We start from the raw sequence: 21420 nt of genomic DNA on the forward strand, positions 1-21420 counted from the left end.
CAAAACAATCGTATGATGAAAATATTCATCGTCATTCAGCAGGCCTGCTGTTGTTCTTCCAACATCAGCATTTTGAAAGATGGGCTTCCCCTGTCAGCATATTGCGTGAAATCAGAAACAAATAATTCTGCAGCCCTGCTTATGATTATGCATCAGATTTAATTAATCTCAGTGCCTCCAAAACTCTGCAGCACCCTACTCCTGCTTCTCCTCTCCCTCTCCCCTACCTTCACCTCTTTTGTAAGTTGTAAAGCAAGCAGTGGTTGACAAATGACACCAGTGGAAAAGGCACGCATTGTACCTCAGTGTGAGAGGAGGGTTTTTTTCCCTCCTCTTTCTTTTTTTTTTCTGAATTTTTACTTTTCTCTATCCGGGGGGAGCAAAAGGAAAGAGGTGAGTGTGAATCGGTTAATGTGTTCCATTCACCAGACCTTATACACAGGTTCAATAAAGCAGGAATCTGCTCTATGAGCTAGGACCCATTGTGCCATTGAGGACACCTAAAAGAGGCCTCGTACAAGACTCCCTTGGAAAAATAGCCCTCAGCACCACTCCAGAGGAGAGGAGAATAGAATAGGAGAGAGCAGGAGGAATCACATGCAGTGGCTAGGCAGTTTGATTCTTACACATCTCACCAGTGTTGTAACATTTGGCGTGCATAGCTTTGAGTACATCTTTGACTTCAGTGTTACTCTAATTTTCAGAAATGGAGAGAAGCGTAAGCTTCAGATGTGACGCTTTTTATGGGTAAACCTGAATTTGAGAGCTCCCTAAACTCTCCTGCTTACAAGCTTCACTCTGTCCTTCCCTGTCTCCTTTCCTAACAAGACACTCCTCTCCTCACATTAATTAAATCAAGTCTTCAGTAGGCTACTTACACACAATTCCCCCCCTCCCTCCGGTCCTCGGCACAAACCTCTCTGATTAGGCCGGCCCCTGTCATGCATATTCACATCACTGCCATGACAGCCTTTTAACGAGCTCTTACCTAATCACAGGAAACAATGTTCATCCTGTTCTTTTTATTCCTCCTTCTCTCATTTTCTTTCATGTGTCTTTGGCTTTCTTCTTCCCCCGATCCCCGCTGATATCAGACGGGCTTGACGCTCGGATGGAGAGAACGATGGGGGGAGATGCACAAGTGCAGCTCTGCCCTAAATAAACCGCAATTGAGAAAGTGACTTGAACACAGAAGAGAAGTTCAGCTCCATCTCCTCCCTTCCCCTCCTCTTCTTTCTCCTCCTCCTCCCTGCCTTTTTATATGTCCGATAGACAAATTGGATTAGCAGCTATTGGATTAAATGACAAAATGGTGGGATAAGGACTGAGATGAACATGCTGTGATCACAGCTTTTAATGTGTTTCTCTTTCTGTCGCATTCATTTTCCTCGGTTATCCAAGCTGCTTCCTTCAAGGCACAGAAGTTTCTCCAGGGAAGAACAAATGCAGGACACCCTGCTCATCCACTTACTGCAATTTATATGAATTAGAATGAACATCTCATGTGCAAATACTGCACATGTTGCTGTTTGAAGCCATTGATCACAATAATGAAACAGAAAATACATTTTTCTCTTTCACAATAATCAAAGAGAAAAAATTATTTTAAGTATTAGTTGCTGAGAGCAGTTAACATTAGCAGCCCTCTTTTCTTACAGATTAACTTCATAATTAAATTTGTAATTTGTTGCAAAGATTCTTTTATGTTGTGACTTCTGCTTTCTCCACAGCGGTGGCTAAACTAAACAACTGACATCGTTGCAATCTCAGGAAAATAAAGAGCAGCCCCATACATCTGCATACATTCCTATTTTCAGCATTTTCATTGTGACTAATCTGTTTTGGTCTTTTTGTCGCTCTGTAGTCCTAGGGTTAACATCGATCACTGGTTTGAGAGGGAGACGCAAATCCCCGAAGCATCCAAGTAGATCCGTCCTCTGCTGCGACCGCTTGCAAATAAGAGAGCAGCTAAAAGAAGCTAAACTACACACCGATAATTTAAAGCTAAAGTTATCAGTAATTGCAGGTTTAGTGCAGCTTCTGGTTTGATGTTTTAGTCACCAATTAAAAATACAGTGAAGCCAGTTAAAGTCAATTAACGTGTACTCACTAAGACTAATGCTAAAGCATGAATTTTGTACATTTAGCACATGGCAGCATGGCGCTCTTAATTCAAAGCAGCTCAGGCCAACAGCAGCAGCAGTTTGACCACCTCGGGGTGAGTTTCATTATTCCTATCAACACTGAATGGAACATTGGCCAAGATTGCTATCTTAATCTTATTTGGCTATAGAGGCTGCCTTTGTACCCGCCTTTTTTTTTCCCATTTCTTTCTGCATTTCTCTCTCACCCAAACACACAGTGACCTATGCTAACCAGCCTTGTCTTCATGCCTCGAGGATAGCAGCCTCCCTCCACACACGGCAGTTGGTGTCATTGTATCCTGGTTGCGTTTCTGCGAGAAGCCGGGAGTGGAACAAGAGAAGAGGAAGACAGGCAATCAGATAGAGGGGTTGTTGGGATATGTCTATCAGTTGTATCTCAGCTCTGTGTGTGTGAGTTGATTGTATCTTGTGTGTTTCTCACTAGCACAGCTGCATTGATAGCTGAGGTAACACTAAGGATGATATTAATGGCGATAAACCTTGTGCATTTTCATCACTAACCCTTTGATGTCCCCATCACACACTGTACCAACGCCAAATTCATTGCTTCAGTCTCACTGGAGTTGGCCTGTTTCTGCTCTGCCCTGCTCTGTGTTGAGCACTAAGAAGTGGCGTGTAAGGCGAGCAGCAAGACCCAGAATGCACCCTGCCAAACTGCCAGATGCTTTGATCCAAGATGGCCCCCTGAGAGCCAGCATGCATCCACAGTGTCTCAGAGCCAAGGCTGGATTCGCAGACACAGTGTCAGTGGTGACTGCCAAGGATATTTACACCATTTGTTTTCATACACCACCACATTCAGCAGTCTGTTGTCACTATAAGCATATGGCTTTCTATGGAGCAAAGATGTTTTTAGAATGTGCTTCACCAGTGGGAATCAAACCCCCAACCCAGCACTAGACCCTTAATTATCATGAAACTGAAACGACCATCACTTTTACGTTTAAGATGACGGTATCGCGTACAGTTGTCTTGTTAATTCAGTCGTATCGAGTAGTCAAGCTAGTAGAAAACTATTTAAATAATCTGAATACTTTTCAATAATTCATTAAATGCAATTGGCCTGTAAAATTACAATGTAGTTATATAACTTTTTATTTTTTAAAGGCTCTTCCCCCAACAGCTCAAAAACTATAATTAAAGGTATAGTAAAACATAATTTCCCCATGCTTAATTGATTAAAAAGGGGTTTAGCGCCCACCTATAACAATAAATCTGCGCCCAGTCTGTCTCTTTAAGAGTCAGGTAGGATCTAGAGGTCGGAGGTGGATGCTGAGCAGCTGTCGAGTCTCCTGCCTCCATCCCTCCATCCCCTGACTCACCTGCTCGCCTTTATTTCCTCCTCCACTCCCTCCCTCGTTCCAGTCATCCCATTTTGCTTTCACATTCAATATCCCCCCCCCCCTCCTCCTCATCTCTCCCTTTTCTCCTTCCTTCTACCCTTTTCTCCTCCCTCTTCTACCACCTTTTCCTCTGACCTCCCTGCCTTCCTCTCCCCTCGCCTCCCCTCCCTCCTTTCATAAAATGTGGCTGTTGGTTGGCTGGTAGCAGCTGGCTGGCTAGCGGTGGGGGATATAGCTTTATAATCCCCTCTCGTCTTCCAGCCCGCCTCGCCACAATGTCACAGGAGCTTAATATTTGCCATTATTATTTGCTTGTTTTATTTGACTTCGAGGCAGCACAATGACCTGTCAGCGCCGGCTTTATCCCCCCTCCGAGTGTCGTCCATTTCAAAGTTGACTACAGTGATCCACGAGCCCGTGATTCCGCTAAATCCTGAAGCTTTCTTTCATTCGCTTGGTTTTTTTGGGGGGGGTTTTTTGCTTGCTTTCTTTCATTTTCCCTTCCCGCTCCCTCCTCCTAAATGAAATTACATACATCTGCTGGCTCAGAGTATCACAAATGTCCACACATTCACCGGTGTCCACACACATCCATGCGTTTGCCTTTTGTTATCAGTGACGCAGTGGCCCGATGCTCCCACTGCTGCAATGAACACTGGTGTGTGTGTGTGTGTGTGTGTGTGTGTGTGTTTGATGGAAAAATTTCTTTCTTTCTTATTTTCTTGTCTCCTAAGAAGCAAAGTTATTTATTTACAGCTTCTCATCAAATAAATGATATAGTGGTTACAGCTACAATACTCAGACAATAAATGTTGGAAATCTTCTTAAAACCGTTGCTGCATTTACCACAGTGAATGGAAGGATTCATATCGCCGCTGCAGAGTTAAACGGGACCTTATGGATTATCGCCGCTGACACTGTTCAGCTGACCTCGAGATTCGATAAAGAATAAATAGCATTTTAATTTATAACACGTGAGAGATTATTAAAACAAACCAAGCAGAAAGAGATGCTTAGTAGTATTATTTTATGGAAATCTAGTTTTAATTTTATTGATTATCCATTCCTTAAAAAGTAGTCATAACATTTAAAGATTTACCTTTAAAGTAATAGTCTTTTTTACTCACAAATAAATTGTGAATTTGTAGAATTATAGTAAATAATTATTTTACTGGTAGCATTTTGCATCTTTATTATGTGTTTATTAATCATCACTGCTGAGACTGTTGTTATTTTTGTTCCTGCTCAGTGAGGCCATCCTGATTCCCAGGGTGTCAAATACTGCAGTTTAATCAAAGCCTCTGGATCCTGAGAGACACGCCTGAGGTGTCTTTTCACTTTGGTTTGGTGTAAAACCTTACAGTGTAATCATTACAGGATGAAAATTGGAGCAAAAGCCTGGGATTAAACAGACCTACATGAATTTACAGCATAAATACACCTGCTCATTATCTTTGCCACACCTGGTCCAAAATAGCCCCACTTAGTTACCTGAAGATGCACTAAACAGTATCTAGAAAGTTTTATAAATAGGTTCCAAATTTACAGTAACCATCCTGCTAATGTTCAGACTATTATCCTGTTTCCAAATTTAATTCATTCCAGAAATATTAAATAACTTTTCGTGCATGTTTTTGGGCCGTACCTGAAAATCCTGTTGATCAACCCTTCCTCTGTAAGCATTTAACACCTGAGAGCTTCAATGAGCATTTAGTTATCATTTGTCAGTTTCTGGTTTGAGCGTCATCACAGGTTCCAGTATGTTTAAAACCTTACGATTATGTGGTTTTAGTACACGGAGGCCAGCAGATGCACAGTGGGAGTCAAACTCCACACCCAGGCAGCTGGTCTTTATTCCAGGTCAAACACGATGGAGGCTGTCACTGTTACCTGGCTAACATTTGAAGCTTTCGATTCGACGTGCTTTGTCTGTATCAGTTGTGCGCATCCCATTGTACCTTGTAAGTAAGTTACAGCATAGAGCTTTAGCCCCAGGCGTGGGCAAAGCTTACATTAGCCATGCATCTGAGCCTCACTAGCTCTCTGTGTGTGTTGAGCAGGTATTACACTAAGCAGTAGAGAGTCCCAGAGACTTTTTTTTTTTTTTTTTTGAAGGCCTGCTGAGTGATGGGATATGTATTGCCCTACAGTGAGAGGCTTCACTCTGTAAAGGCGCTCGACGGTAATCGCAGAGTTAATCCCGCCCCGGTTGAAGCCGTATTGACGTTGTGAAGGCATGGTGTGAAGTAGGTGAATGTTTACACAGGGAACATAAGCGAGGAGAGTATTTACACCCACACATGAATATCTGGTGGACACACTGACTCTGCGGGGGCAGCAGCTCCGTCGTTTATCTGCCTCATCGCTTTTCATGTGCATATGCTGGTGTACACGGCGTGCTGTAATTTTTATGTCAGGTTCAATCCACTGTAAAAAAACAAAACAAAAAAAAAGCAAAAGAGCAACGTGTTATTCTTGAAACATTTCCTGTAACGTGTGTATCTGCTGGTTTATTTATTGGTGTGTTTCTGTGCTCTTTCTAGGCAACAACAAGGAGGAGGAGGAGGCCATGATGCAGGAGTGGTTCATGCTGGTCAACAAGAAGAACGCCCTCATCAGGAGACAGAACCAGCTCTCTCTGCTGTGCGTACTGTTCTTCCTCTCTGTCGCCTCGTCTTTGCTTCCATTTTAATTTCTCACATGTCAAATTAAAGCAGCTGAGAAGCGTTTTAAACCTGCTCCTCGAGCTTTAGATCAAGCTCGTCTAAGCTGCACGGGGCAGGAGTGTCCTCTCCACTCCATTCACCCCATCTCTGTCTATCCACTCATTGATTTACATGCAGAAAGGGTTTTAAAATCAATAGAAATGTGGCGATCGCTACTCTATCTGCAGTCTCTTTGTATGTGGTCAGCTGCGACAGGTGGAGACACGCGCTGCCTTTTTTTCTTCATTTGCGGCTGTAGGGATTTCAAAGTGTGCAAGTGGAGGAGAGCCTGAAGTATTCATAATCACATTATATCGTGGGAAAGGAGAGGCTTTTAAAGTGGCCAATTGACAGAAGGGCTGATTATTAGCCCTTTCTGTTCTCTCTTTGTGGAGGCAAAGAGAAAACGGCGCCTGTGAAGGACAAATTCTATTAGGGGCCGAATTAGCTCATTTTTTAATATGGCTGAAAGAGGAAAGAATTCAATTTGTGCTGCGGGTGGCAGATAGATCCACACAGGGCCACGCTTGCATATACACATCTACTCCCTCATCTTCTGTTTTTAATGCATTTTCACCCCCACCCCCCAAACTCCGCTCCTTATTTCCCTTTTTCTATCCTTACACATACACACACAGACACACACCTTCACCCAGGGCTGTGCACTATGAGTATCAGTTATGTGCAGTAGATTAATGCGAAGCCAGAGAAGGTTCGGGCGAGTGGCCGAATCGATGTTTATTGCAGGTTTCTTTAAGTACTTAATGATTTAGTCATTAACATATTGATGAACTTTGTGTGTGTGTGTTTCCCGTCTCCCCTCTTTCTAACTTGCCACAGGGAGAAAGAGCACGATCTGGAGAGGCGTTTCGAACTGCTGAACAGAGAGCTGAGAGCCATGCTGGCCATCGAGGGTAAGACACACACGCAGAGGGAGGCTGCACACGCGTACATTAAACTCTTAATTTTGTAACTTTAGATGCATTTTAAACAGCAGTTTTCACAGCTGAGGAGATTATGTAACAAGTAAAGTAAAACAACCAGGAGCTCACTTTACTCTCTCTTTCCTAAATCTTCCTGAAATTTACCAGAACATCTGCATAGTTTAATTACTTCCCAAATGAGTCCTGCAGGAGACCGGCAGCAATAGTTGAAGTTCATTTTCCATTTCGGAGTGAGGAGGGTAAAATCGACTGTCGAGGTCGCTTGAGTTCGAGTAAAGTGGTTGGTGTCTCTTCTTCTGAGTCCTTTCTACGTGGCGTCCGCCCGTTAGCGGGGGCCAGCCTTCATCGGGAGCCTGAAGCAGGGTGATTTGAATTCTGCTTCGGCTTGATGAGGATTAAGATGCGAGCTTGCGAGGGATTTCACTCCCAGATACTTGATCAATGCTATCTGTTTCTCAGCCAGACCCGACTAGCCGATGCCTGATGTGGAATCTGACCACAGCTGCATTCAGTGTTTGCAATGTTAAAAAAAGAAAAGAAAGAAATGCAGTTATATTGTTGAAAGCTTGTTAACTACACCGCAGCCAGAAAAGCATCCATTGTGTCGTATCAAAGTTGTCAGAGGGCCATGGAAGTTTAATCCCCTTCGACTGCGTCCTCTTTGGCAAAATGAACCTTTCGCCAATCAATGCTAATTGATTTTGCCATTCGACATTGACCAGCACCACCCCCTTCTCACAAACCACCCCCTTTCTCCTCGCGGCCTTCGGACACCCATTGTAATTTCACCGGGCACCTGATAAGCTACCTGGTCCATAATAAATCAATTCTAATTAGCAAAAGAGGAGATGGTGGGGGGGGGGGGGCAGACACGCGTATCCAAAGCGGCGCTGCAGCCGGCACCACGCTGCCTGCGTTCAGCTTGATTTCCTCCCTCTCTCCGGCCGCTTTATTTATTTTTATTTATCGAGCTCCTGCTGGAGTCGAATGGGAGGATTTCGCTTTTTCTGCTTCACATAACAGAGTGTGTGTTTGTATCAGCGAGCCTGCTTTAAGCACGCGTGTGTGTGCATTGTTTTGAGCTGTGTTTTTGTCTTTGTCTCGTGTGTGTGTTGTGGATTCATATGGCTTGCGCGCATGTGGATGTGAGAGCAGAGATAGTGTGTGACTCGAGGTGGAGAGGTGGTGTGTGCCGTGTCACCGCCGTCCTCTCTGCCTTCATGTGGACTTGTTGGATTTGCAGCTGACTAACTTATCAGCGGCCTTATTTTCCTCCCTCAGGGAGGCACTTAACATTCAGAGGCTCTGCCTTTCTCTCGCAGCCACAGATAGTTGTCAGCTGCTGGGAAGAAAGGTGTGTGTGTGTCTGTTGGTCTCCATTTGCCTGCGTCTGTGAGTTTACATCTCACAGGTGTGTTTCCACCTTTGGTTTTGTGTGTGTGTGTGTGTGTGTGTGTGTGTGTGTGTGTGTGTGTGTGTGTGTGTGTGTGCGCGCGTCTCCCCAGCTCTTATTTGGTGCTTGGGCAGGTCCATTGAGCGATGGTTGGGCGTGCGAATAATTGCTGATTTGGTTGGCCAGTCGATGACACAGAGAGAGAGAGATGACTCAGAGTGAGAGAAGAAACACACCTGCCCTCACACACACACGCCCTGCTGAGAAAAATATATACCTGCACTGAATCAAGCGCACCTCTCCCTCTCAGCTGACACACATGCTGAATCACACACACATTGTCAGGTCAGTGTGAAGACCTCAAGTTTCTGTCTTCGTCTTTTTGTGTGAAAAGATGTTAAATATCTGCTGATTTACCGTCCAGCTGCGGCAGATGTGGGTAACATTTGTAAGCAGTTATAGAGAAAGGAAAATCCTGTGAGTAGTCTCTGCAGTGATGTAGACATTTAAGGGTTTGATGAAAGTTAAAGGCAGGAGATTATAAGTTAAGCCGCTCGGCCTCCTCTGTTCTGAGGCAAAGGTTTGACTCGTGATGTTTTATTCCACGTTTGTGAGGCTGACGTAAGCTTACTGGGACAGTCGGGTACAAGAGGACAAGGAGGAGGGGAGGAAGAAAAGAAAGAGGGGAAGCTTTGAGGGGGAGAAGACGATTCATCTGAAATCAACTTTGAAGCCGATATTCTGCAAAAGGTCAAATTCTTCTCAGATTTTTGTTTGTTTGAGTTAGAAGATCTTAACGGAGCAGTGATTCCTGATGTAGTGAAAAGGCACAATGTAGAAACATTAAAGTCACACAAAGGGGGAGAGAGAGAGGGGAGGAAGGGAGGGGCTAGTTTGCAGGGCTACAGCTGCAGGATTCACTACAGTGCCAGGTATTTTTCCTGCACTTTGGATCTCAGCATATATTAACTGATAAATACAGAACAACTAATGGTCTAGTGCGACCCTAAGCAATGCTTTGTCTAACTGAATAAAGAAAGAACTGTATATTTAGATGATTTCATATCAGCACACAGCAGTGCAGTATTTTACACATTAGTGCATCACAAACCTTTAAAAAACAATAGATCAGCACAATAATCGCAATACATGTAAAATTTAAGATGTTAGAGTGAATTAACAAGGTCGTCACTGTACGTCTGTTGTTTTTGTTTAAATTGAATGTGTCATCTGTACATGAGGAATATTCAGAATACATTTTTACAAAAGCACTCAAACATAATTTGGTAACTGATGCTGACTCATCTTTGGACATCAAGTGTCTGCCTCGAGGTTTCTGCAGCAGTAAATCTACTCTAGGTCTGTTAACCATGATTCACTGCGTAAAATCACAACGCAGCGATCACAAGTGGAAAATTATAATCAAACCAAAGCCAGTATTCTTAACAAAACACTCCTATAGGTAATAAATAAATCCACGTAGTTGCATTTCCCTGCCACAGCACTGGGCCAATCCCTGTAGTAAAATATGAAAAGTTGTAAGGAACGATTTTCATGATTAAAAATATCCCAACAACACCTATAAATGACCCCAGTCTGACACGTGAAGGTTAACAGCACAGAGGTCTTGACTTGAGGTGGGCCTTTGCATCATTAAAGCATCCAAACATCAGTCGGTGTAAGATAAAAATGCTCCGTAACTGAAGTTTAAAGCAGCTTGACATTAAAACGGTGTTCAAGGTTTGATTAAATGTGCAGAATAAAACGGTCAGGATCAGGGCCGAGGCTTCCAGGCCCCTGTTGATGTCGTTTATGAGCATGCTCAGTGATAACCACCTCCTTGTATCGTCTTGGTGTGATGCCAGGCGGGGAAATGCCATCTGTATGCCATGCTCTCATCTCCCTGCCACAAAAATTGATCCACTATGCCCTCTTTATCTGCTTACCGATTCACACCTATGTACGCACACACGGAGCGGCGTCTTGGCTTCCTTCGAGGGCCCGTGTGTGTGTGTGTGTGTGTTTTTAAAGTGGACGCCCTCTCGCCATCTAAAAGGGATTTATGCATAGCTGGGTCCCAGAGTTGTTTTTTTTTCTTCTTCTCTCCCCTTGTTATGGTTTGATATGATAAGCTTTTTTATATGTTTAAAATCAATATGTAATCCTATGCAGGAGCTTATCCCTCTCCACACCCCCGACACACACACACACACACACCCACAGCCCATTTGTAAATCTATTTGGGCTTTGTAACACATCGGGACAGCGCACTACAGACCCTGATTGATTAGGTGCACTTTAGAATCCGATCACATGGGCAACTTTTGATGATGTCGCCAACTCTTTCAGGCTTGCACACTGACTGAAGAGGCCGATAGCAACAGGCTTCGTTCCACGCGTCGCCGGGCTCGAGTTTTGGCGAATTCAGAAGACCAGTGTGTTTAATTATCTATTCACAGCTCGGGTGTTTGTGTAGGTTGAAGTGCGTCCACGCTTGAAGTTTAATATTCGCATCGTCTCCAGCTGTTTTAACTTGGTGTTTATGTCGAGGACAGGTGCCACCTGTAGTGAAGCTAACGTGGTATTACATGCTGCTAATCGTCACATGAGGCTGAACAGATGCTGAAAATGTTCACATTCATGCCTGGAAAGAAATTACAGCTTTTTAAGAGATGTAAAATCTTTCCTGTGGTTCAGCCTGCTTCACACAGGTGGAAAACCACTTGATTGTTGTATCTACCGTGATGTTCTCAGTCTTCTGCTGGACACGTAGACCAGAAAACTACAATTCTGAATGTTTTTATGGCAAACAGACACAATGAAGCTAAGCCAAACTTTCTCACCTGATACTCACCCAGAGGCTAAAGGCAGTAAATCCTGTAAATTGGTAGCTGCCGTCAGCATGTTAAATAGTTTATGAGCCATCAAGTTATAAAGGTTCAAGTTGTGTTTAAATGTGTTAAGGGCAGGTTTGTCCTCTTGTAGATAAATTTACCTCCTTGCATGTTGCATGAGGCAGGAAACACCGCTTCACAAAGGTTTGCACTACTAGAAATATTCAGCGTGTTTTAGGTGGTAGAGCACACCTGACATACACTCATGGAATTAAGGACAATATTAGCTACTTTGTCCACACGTCTGAACAAAAAAGCATCACACAAACTTTGGGAACCTGGGTAAAGTCTGGAAAGGTTCAGGGGTGGAGTGCATGTGTGGAAAATGGCTTCAGAAGCTAACAAGAAAGGCCCTCCCCCATTCAAGTTCAAGGTTCAAGGTTCTTTATTTGTCACATGCATAGTTATACAAGTATAACACACAGTGAAATGTAGCCTGACACGCTCCTCGACATGTGCAAAAATTGGGGGGGTGTAGAGGAAGAACATACACATATATATATATATATATATATATATATATATATATATATATATATATATACAGACATATAGTATATGCACTGGGTGAATGTGCAGTAGTAGCAGCAAGCAGGTGAATTCTGTACATTAATATGAATAGACATCTGACTATTTTACAGGATAGACAATATAAACATATTTAAAATTAAAGGAATTGAAATGTACATTGTGCCTTGGTTTAGAGTGTCTGGAAGAGAGTCCTGTCTCAGTCAATTATAGATGATGTGAGAGGGCGGGTGTGTGTGTTTAGGGCACGGATGGCTTGGGGATAGAAGCTCCTCTTGAGTCTCTCTGTCCTTGCCCGGAAGATGCGGAACCTTCCAGAGGTGTGGACTCGAGTCACATGACTTGGACTCGAGTCAGACTCGAGTCATTAATTTTATGACTTTAGACTTGACTTGAAAAAATGTTCTAAGACTTGTGACTTGACTTGGACTTTTACACCAATGACTTGGGACTTGAATTGGACTTGAACCGGTTTACTTGAAAAGACTTGATATTTTACCCCAAATATAAAATTTAACATGCATATTATATAGAGATTGAAAATGTGACGTCATTCACGGGTAGAACCGCAAAGGATTCTGGGAACTCGTGGCAAGCGGTACTAGCGCACGCAGGCTTTCAATTAAAATCAGTCACACAGCGATAAAAAGAAACACAAAAAATGGCAGGAAGCTGTTGTATTATTAACTGCAATAGCCGGTCGCATGACAGCCACGGGAAGCCGACGGGTAAAGAGATCGGTTGTTATCGGATTACGTCGTTGAAGAGAAATTGTTCAAGCCATGTTTCCGAAGTAACAAAGACGCGACTGGATCGCAGCCATTCAAAGATCAAATATAACGTCCCAGAACACTCCAGCTCACAGGTTAGTCTGCTCCAAGCATTTACACGAAGGTCAGTGTTTTTTAGTAGTTAATACGTCATTTTCATAACATAATTAGTGATATAGGTTACAAGCAAGTCTGGCGCTGAACAGAAATTGTCCCGCTATGCTCCTTTGTTTATTGTGCATAAATAGTGAATTGTCCTGACACAATATTGCGTTTCGCTTCTGTTATTATGGTACATTGACAAAAACATATACTTTTATTCACAGGATAAAACAGTTGTTTTGTATCACTAATTGCCCAGTACGATTACAGCATACAATATTATTGTCACTGCTACATTTCTGTGATGCTACCAGAAATTATTTCCACTACTAATTAATTACCGTTGAGCTCAAAGGTCCTATTAATAAACGGTTAACGAATGTGTATTTATGACGACGATTTGTGAGACTGGTAAACTTATGATACGTACGATGGTCTTTCGTTCTACACGGTGCATTTCAAGGTCCTGCACCCATCTGTCGGTAAACTGTACCTGGGCTTGTTGCAGTGACCTGAAGTTACTAAACTTCATGAGTGTGTGCACTCACTCCAAGAACCGTATGATTATAAATATGCATATAAATATGCTAAGATGAGATAGCTGACTTCATCTAACTAGCAAATGTTGTCCAGGCTACGTTGGTGATACAGTTTTTTTTTAATGTGTATGATATTTTTGTCATGCGATTTTAAAGCTGGTCCTACAACCGCATCCAAGAATAACATGCAGCTTATCTCAGAACTGTTGGTGAAAATTATTCTTGGAGCTAGGTTTAATTGAGCTGCATTTTAAAGAGGTACAATTTCACAATTTGTGTATATTTTCTAAGTTCACTATTTTGTATGTGTTGAGAAAAACACAGATTTTAAAATTACATGGTCTAATATTTACATTTAGCATAACTGCAACATTATTTTTTCATTTTTTTTTTTTTTAAAGACTCGAAAGGACTTGAAATTCAAAGTTTCAGACTTGTGACTTGACTCGGACTTTTACACCAGTGACTTGAGACTCGACTCTGACTTGCCTGACATTACTTGAGACTTGACTTGAGACTTGAGGATAAAGACTTGAGACTTACTTGAGACTTGCAAAACAATGACTTGGTCCCACCTCTGGAACCTTCTACCAGATTGCAGAAGTTGGAACAGTTTGTTGCCAGGATGGGACGGGTCCTTCAGTATCTGCGCTGCTCTAGTCCGGCATCTCCTGGTGTAGGTGTCCTGAAGCGGGGGGAGAGCAATCCTGCAGCAGCGTTCTGCTGTACGGATCACTCTCTGGAGAGCTTTTTGGTCCTTCACACAGCTGTTCCCAAACCACGATGTCATGTTCTGTGTGAGGATGCTTTCATACTGCCTTTCCTGAGAGAAAAGGTGGACTGGTACTCTTTTACACGCAGCTTCCCTAAACGTCAGGTCCCTACAGGAGTAAATCACATAGATGGGCAGATTAAGTCACATGCAGTTATGCAGTCATCTCTTGGCCAAGTAGAGGATGAACTGCTCTGAAACTGCAATATAAACTTCCATCCATCCATCCATTCACTTCCGCTTATCCTTTTCAGGGTCGCGGGGGGCGCTGGAGCCTATCCCAGCTGGCAATATAAACTTTTTTCCTTTATATTCGAACCTCAACAAAAGCAATCTTAGTAATTTAGAGAGAACTTTTGTCTTGCAATTTTTAGCCTTTGTGTTTGTTGCTTTTTAGCTGTTTTTTAATTATCAGTCCCCTTACCCCCCCTCCCCCCTCCCCCCTATCTCTCTGGTGACACTTGGATTTCAGCCGAAATCAGCTGTCAGGGCCTAAAGAGGACGAGGGGGGGTAAAAAAGCAAAGAAATGAAGGTGAATAAATTGTATTTTGGTGTCCGTGTCCAAAAAAGCTGCGATTGAAACCCTCCGATGTGATGTCGCCGTATTTTGGTATAAAACAGAAAAAGAGGCAGCCAGACGGACTCGGATGCATGAAGGGCGGCCTCGTCCCGCTTTGAGAGAACGAGGCTTTGGACCGGTTTTCTCTCTTGAATAAATTTAGCGTCGGGGATAGCGAGCAGGGAGAGAAGAGGGGGGTGTTCATGGGGATTTGAACCAGCGCATTCTTGTGTGCCTTGTGCAGATTCACATGGTTACCACTGGCGTGCACGGTGAGAGTTATCTGAATACGCACCCACCGTGTGAGTTGTACACACTCCTAAGTCTTTAACCTCCCTCTCCCACTCTCTTATGGAGGGGGGCGTGGCTTACATGGGGGGGGGGAGGGTGGTCTGAGTGGCTGCAGGCTGTTTTGTTTGTTCCTGCGTCTCTGGTTACCCAGCCTGCCCCGCTCTGGTGTTGCCTGGTCACGTCGCTCATCGGCTCTTTTTATTGTTTACCTTCCTAATGAGGGGGGCGGGACTCTGAGACATGTGATTGACAGCAGTGAGCTCACTCATGGGTCCCCTTCCCCTCCCATGCACACCCCGGGTCCAGCAGGTCTTTGGCTTTTTGGCTGAGAAATCCTTTGAAGGAGATTAAAAAATAAAAAATAAAAACCACCTCGTTCGTCGTGAACCCTCCTCTTCTGAGAGAGGATTGTGGGAGATTTATGGCATACATTCCTGTCTCAGTTATCTAAAGCTGATGACTCAGCCAATATTCCCCACACTTTGTTCTGATTCTTCCTAAAGAACCACATGTTTAAAAATAAATAAATAAAAGGAGCAACAAATCCTCGAGGTGCAGATTCAGACATATTTTGAAGTATTTGTTAACTCCTGAACAAAAACCAGAAGAGAGTAAATTTGCTTCCCTGAGAGAGAGAAAAATAACGAGGGGGGGCTAGAGAGCCAAATATTGGGACTGTGTTCATTTCGCTCTGTGGTCGACTTCAAAGGGACGAGCGGGGCCAATGAAGAGAGCGCAGACCTTTCAGGACAAACCCACTGGGCCCAGCGTGACACGCACACAGCCTGACTGCCGCAATTTGACTCAATGAGGAGGAGGAGGAGGGGGGATATTTATTTTTAATAAAGCCACACTTATTTTGGGACTGACATTTTACAACATTCCTTTTATTCTCGAATCAATAGCCGGTTAAATATTGATAGAGGGGTGAAGTTGCCTACGCGCCACAGAAGTTCAGTTTGTTTGAATTCTCGCTGGGACGAAGCTGATTTTTTTTTTCAGTTTTATTATGAAACGATGGAGGGAGGTTTTAGAGGGAGACACGTTCTCACACTGAGCTGAGGAGCAGAAGGAGATTTCCTGCCTTTCTCCAGCTTTGAGGCAGTGAAATGGATAAAACACTGCAACCGGCAGCCGTGTGTGTGACACGACGAGAAGTTGAATCTCATTCGGTTTAATTTATGTACAGCATATGTTGTCCTGTCTGTGCATGCTAAGTGTGGTGGTTGTTTTAAACTGCACAAAAAGGTTGCAGTGAGTGTTTAGGGTGAGTTTTTTGGGGTGAGGGAGGGAGGAGCGCTGCCCTGGTGTTGGGTGAATGCAGAGCCGAGGGCGCCAGGCGGATATTCGAGCCCCAGGGGGAGCGAGCGCTCTCCTGTGGGCTGCCCCCCTCCTCCAGGGAGAGGCTGAGGGGATTTGGATCAGGGTCCCACCTGGACCCTGTGGGGCCCTGTGGGGCCCCTTCCTGCAAAGACCCTGGAGAACTGAGAGACGAGAGTCAGGGGTTCACCTACGTGTGTGTGTTTGTTTGTTTGTTTGGCTGAGGAGGTGACATTCAGGGGTTGGTATTTATTTATTCATAAGTTTCTGTGGAGGATTTTGGACCATTAAAACTCAATTTAGGAGACTTTCAAACTTAATTTACTTCAGGATAGAACTAAAAATGTGACAAATACAAACGATCGTGAATGCCGTCGTTCAGCAGAGCTGCCGCTTTAATAGAGCTTGTGTGTTCCTGAGAAGTTAGAGGTTATAAAAGAACGAGAGCCATCTTATACCTGCGAGAAGTTGCACATTAACATGACGTCATCACTGTGCGCGCAACCTGATGGAGCGTGTTTACACGTCACATTTACATCCCGCTCCATCACAGTCCAGCAGGTCAGTGAGGTGATGAAACTGTTTCTCCGTCTTTCTGATCATCTGCAGTCCTCACATAAATGAAGCCACATCCAGGAAACCCAAAGATCTTTTTGAAAACACTTCAGTTACAGGTTCAGTCCAGAAGAAGATGTAGGCATCCTGCAGCCTGTGAGGTTTTTAGAAAAGAAATATCCTCAGTGTCTCCACCGCTGACTGCAGGTCTCTGGTTGTGTTGCAGACTGGCAGAAGACCGAGGCCCAGAAGAGACGGGAGCAGCTGCTGCTGGATGAGCTGGTCATACTGGTCAACAAGCGAGACGCGCTGGTCAGGGACCTGGACGCCCAGGAAAAAGAGTAAGTTACTTAAAAACACTGAACACAAGTATAAAAACACTGAGCTGCACAGCAGGCGCTCCTGTGGTGTCACAGACGTCCCCAAGAAGCTGTGGACGTAGAGAAAGCTCGGCGAGCCTGCCCTGCGGCGCACCTGCACGGGTGGGATCCCTTCCAGGGCACCGCAGGCAGGTAAAAGGTCAGAACGTGGCCCCTGGCACCGGGCCACTCCACAGGTGGTGCAGCGGCGTTCACCGTGGCACCAGCTGTTTTACCTGTCTGCCCCTTACCCCAACCCCACCCCGAGACATCTGACCTTTTGACCTTTTGCCGTCCGCAGGGCCGAGGAGGAGGACGAGCACCTGGAGAGGACGCTGGAGCAGAACAAAGGCAAGATGGCCAAGAAAGAGGAGAAGTGCGTCGTTCAGTGATTGTCAGCAAACACAACCAACAAATGTAGCCGATAAAAGAAATGTATCACATGATTATTATCGATCATTTTATTTGATAGAGGAGTCGAGACATTTCTGTCAGTTATTGGAATCCCTTTGAGGTTTATGTTCGGGTCAGATTAACCGCAGAGACTCGGCTGAGCGAAGAGGCCCTGCGACACCTTTGCACCAACTTTTTACGGACTCGGACTGTCCCCCTTTATTTTTATTTTATTTTTTTTTAAATTTGAACTCTGCTTTACTTTCTCGAGAACGGTACCTGTGTAACAAACATGAATACGTGTGAGACGAGGGCAGCGCACAGCCTGTGTGCAGCTCGCTCCGTCTGAATGTGGAGACCAGGCACAGTCTGTGGTGGATTTGAGGTACAGCACAACAATGGGGGAAATTTTACTCTTATTTGTTTTATTTTCTTTTTCTTTCCCCCCATCATATTCAGAAGATGATGAGGTGGGTTGACTTTTCAGTCAGACTTTTTAAAGAAAAACAAAGAGATAACATCGCTCTTTTCAAGCTACTTCATTACTTGACCGTATCTTTTAATTATCTCACTTTTTACTTGTAAAAACTTGGGAAGCATTACTGTTCACAAATCTTGACTTTCCTATTGCTTTTTTATCGTCTTGGCTTGAAAGCAGTTTACCAAAACAAAGAAAGGAAAAAAAACAAACAAACACTTGTTGTATATTTTCATCACTGCTCTGACCAACAGCTTCCAAAATCTTTTTTTCCCTCCATCAGGAGTCATGCAGTCAGAAAACAACAGATATATATATATATATTATTTATTGTCATTTGTCCAATAAGCTGCTTGTTAAGTGAATCTACCATCACGTTTCATTTTGCTCAACGACTTTTGGTTTCTATTTATTGTATTCAGAAGAAGAGAAATATGCTTCCATCTCTTAGAGCTCCACATCTTGTGCAGCTGTTCTTTTTACGTGTGAACATTTATCTGATTATTTATTCCAGTGTCATAACCCAAGTCTTCAGTAATAAAGTCTTTATGATTTCATACTCCACAAGACGCGCTGTGTGGCCTCTTCTTAAAAAAACTAAAAACCTAGCCGCTGTGGATTTTTAAATCTTTGTTATATTTAATGTTTTGTTTTTTTTTACTCATTTTCTATTTTTCAAAACGCGCACGCACTTTCAAAACTCTGTTCCAAATATTTGTATTTATTTTTTACTCTCAGTTTAAAGAAATATCTCCAATCCTCGATCTGAACTCTTTTTTTCCTCCTCTTTCTGTTTACATAATTTAAAAAGTTATTGAAATGCACGCCTTTGGCTGCAGCCCCCGCACATAAGTGGCCCCTATCACCGCCTCCACCGGCGAGCGTTGCGTTTATTATTCGGCGCTCTGTTCAATTCCCCTGCGACCTGTGCGCGTGTTTATAAATTAAAATTGGCGGGTTTTTTCTTTTCTTCTTTGAGGTCGGTGTCGAGCAGGTTCCTCCGAGGAAGATTAGAGAGATCACTTTGTTCCGAGCAGATGTTTTCCCCCCTCTCTCACACCTCTCTCTGGGCCGCTCCTGTGCGCGCTGAGGACGGGCTGCAGAGCTGGAGAGGCTCGGTCACCCGCAGCCACGGATGAGGGGAGGAGGGCGGGCACAACAATTGGTATTAATTTTCAAAGATGTAGAAAAAAAATCACACCCTTAAATTCTTAAAGTGTCCATTTTAATTTGCACCATTTTACTGAAATGAGCTGTGGAAAATGTTCCTGCAATAAAAGCTCCGGATGAACAAAGTGTCTGCGGTTTAACCCTCCTCTCCGTCCCTGCAGGCAGCCTCCCATCCCCGATTAAAGCAGGAAAATCGGTTGTGACAGCAGACGTCCTCCCCGGCCTTTCTAATACTTTCAAATTAATTTGCTGATTCGTTTCTTCTCTGCTTGGGACCGACTGTACGCGCACATTACGCACTCTGCGTCCCCCGAGGCGCTTTGTTTGACTTTGTATTGCAGCGCGTTTATCGCGGGCGCCTGTGATCTGGAGGAAAAAGAGCAGAGCCTGAACGGTGCTGAGTGTATGTGAGTGTGTGTGTGAGAAAAATCTTTAAAATGATGCACACAACCTGTCGTTTACACTTAACTTATAAATTATTTTACATGCAACATTTTAAAGGCTGTGTCCTTACACAATCATTCATGCGTAAAACTGAACTCTTAAAAGTTTTAACTTCCTCTAAATTACTTCAACTTCACTGAAAACTATTTTAAACCATTTTAAATGAATCACTACATGTTTTTAATTTGGCGTTTTTGCATTTTTTAAAGAATAAAACAGTTGAAACAGACCTGTCCTACCTCCGCAGCATCGCCCGGCTTTCTTTAACGCTCCAGCAGAAGCAGAAGGAGTGAAAATTTATTTGGAGTCGTTTTCCTTTTTTCGCTGAATAAGAGCGAGGCACTGCGTAAAAGAAAGCGGCGGTGGCTCGGCGCTGCTGTGCAGCTGAGGATCCTTCAGCTGAATGGATTATCTCCTGAGCTTTGAAGTCTCCTGGCCTCACCTCACAGGTGCTGAGCGCCGCTCGGCCTCTGCGTTTTTCACTTCCCTCGCCCGCGCCGCCGTCCAAAAAAGCTGCACCTGAGGGAGCCGCGGTCTCTGCGTGCAGCGCCGGGGCTCCTACAACAGTCCGTTTTATGCATCATCGTTTTAATAAGCACCGACAACATCCCCACAGATCCCCGCTTCCAATCCTGCCGGCTGAAGGGACAAAACTTTTCCCCCTCCTCTCCTCACCGCCTAATCCCAGGCTTTACCAGCTCAGCATTAAGAAAATTCAACTGCAATTTGGGATTAGACAAAATACTCTTATTACAAAAGGTTGGTGCAACTTGATAACTTGATACTTGTTCAGGGGTTTATCTCGGGGTCTTACTCACATCGAGAGAGGATGGAAGGGGCAGAGGAAAAAAGCAATGCAGGGGAAATGTCAGAATAAACCGTCTCTTTTGTGTTGTGAGGGCCATATTTGTTGAATGGCCTTTTTGCATAATTTAACGGAGCCTGTGTGTGCATGTGCAGAGGAAAGGAGGGGTGGTGGTATTTCGGTCAGAGCCTTCGCCGGCCCTCTGACAGCTCGGACTTCAGATGTGGTGGAAATAAAAAATGGATAAAAGGTGCGTGAAACCCAAATCAAATACCTCCACTTTAGGCCGCCTCCTCTCTGCGCACACAGCCTCCCTTCAATCAAACGGGCCTGATTTCTCTTTGATTTTGGCCTCTGCGTAAAAACACGGACCTGCACAGGAAGGTGCGTTCAGGTGCGTCTGTAACAAGCATCACTGCAGGCCTACGCACACAACCTACATATTTTTTTTTTTTTGTTTTTTTTTTTTTTTTGTAATTATTATTATTGTGCTCTGCAGACTTTTGATGCTCAAGTTTCTCTGTCAAAGTGCTCTCATCGATGACTTTAAGTCCCATCGGCCTCCACTTTGATACTCCTCCTCTTCCTCACTCACACACACACATAAAATTGTAAGTTCCATCCCTGCTCTCTCTCACCCTCTCCCTCTCTTTTTGAGCATTAGCTCGCTTTCAGCTCGGGCCTCATTTACAAAAGTTTGTGTTTTTGCAGAGAATAAGAAGCAGCATCCCCCCCTCCCCCTCCGACACCCGGTACCACTCAGGCCAAATCATAAAGCATACGCAGTGTTTTTCTTTAAGTGCGGAGGGTTAAAAACGTGTTAAAAACATCAACACAGGATTTGATTCAGTGACCGCAGCTTTCTGCTGCTGATTCTTCTTCTGTGGATT

General features: G+C 44.0%; 1 protein-coding gene across 6 annotated transcripts in view; it reads left to right on the forward strand.

The window, feature by feature from the left end:
- Positions 1 to 18680, forward strand: part of ehbp1 (EH domain binding protein 1) — a 163230-nt gene extending 144550 nt beyond the window's left edge. For all 6 annotated transcript variants that reach the window (XM_085477106.1, XM_085477108.1, XM_085477110.1 and 3 more), the window contains 4 exons: positions 6052 to 6151; positions 7054 to 7127; positions 17108 to 17222; positions 17542 to 18680. In XM_085477106.1, the coding sequence (XP_085333232.1) occupies positions 6052 to 6151; positions 7054 to 7127; positions 17108 to 17222; positions 17542 to 17632 (380 nt within the window). In that variant the 3' untranslated portion in view covers positions 17633 to 18680. The remainder of the gene's footprint in view (positions 1 to 6051; positions 6152 to 7053; positions 7128 to 17107; positions 17223 to 17541) is intronic.
- Positions 18681 to 21420: the final 2740 nt, after the last annotated feature.

This window comes from Copadichromis virginalis, linkage group LG13 (assembly GCF_057382275.1).
Source record: "Copadichromis virginalis isolate Kocher_CV1m ecotype Utaka linkage group LG13, C_Virginalis_male_GT1.1, whole genome shotgun sequence".
Classification (NCBI taxonomy): Eukaryota; Metazoa; Chordata; class Actinopteri; order Cichliformes; family Cichlidae; genus Copadichromis; species Copadichromis virginalis.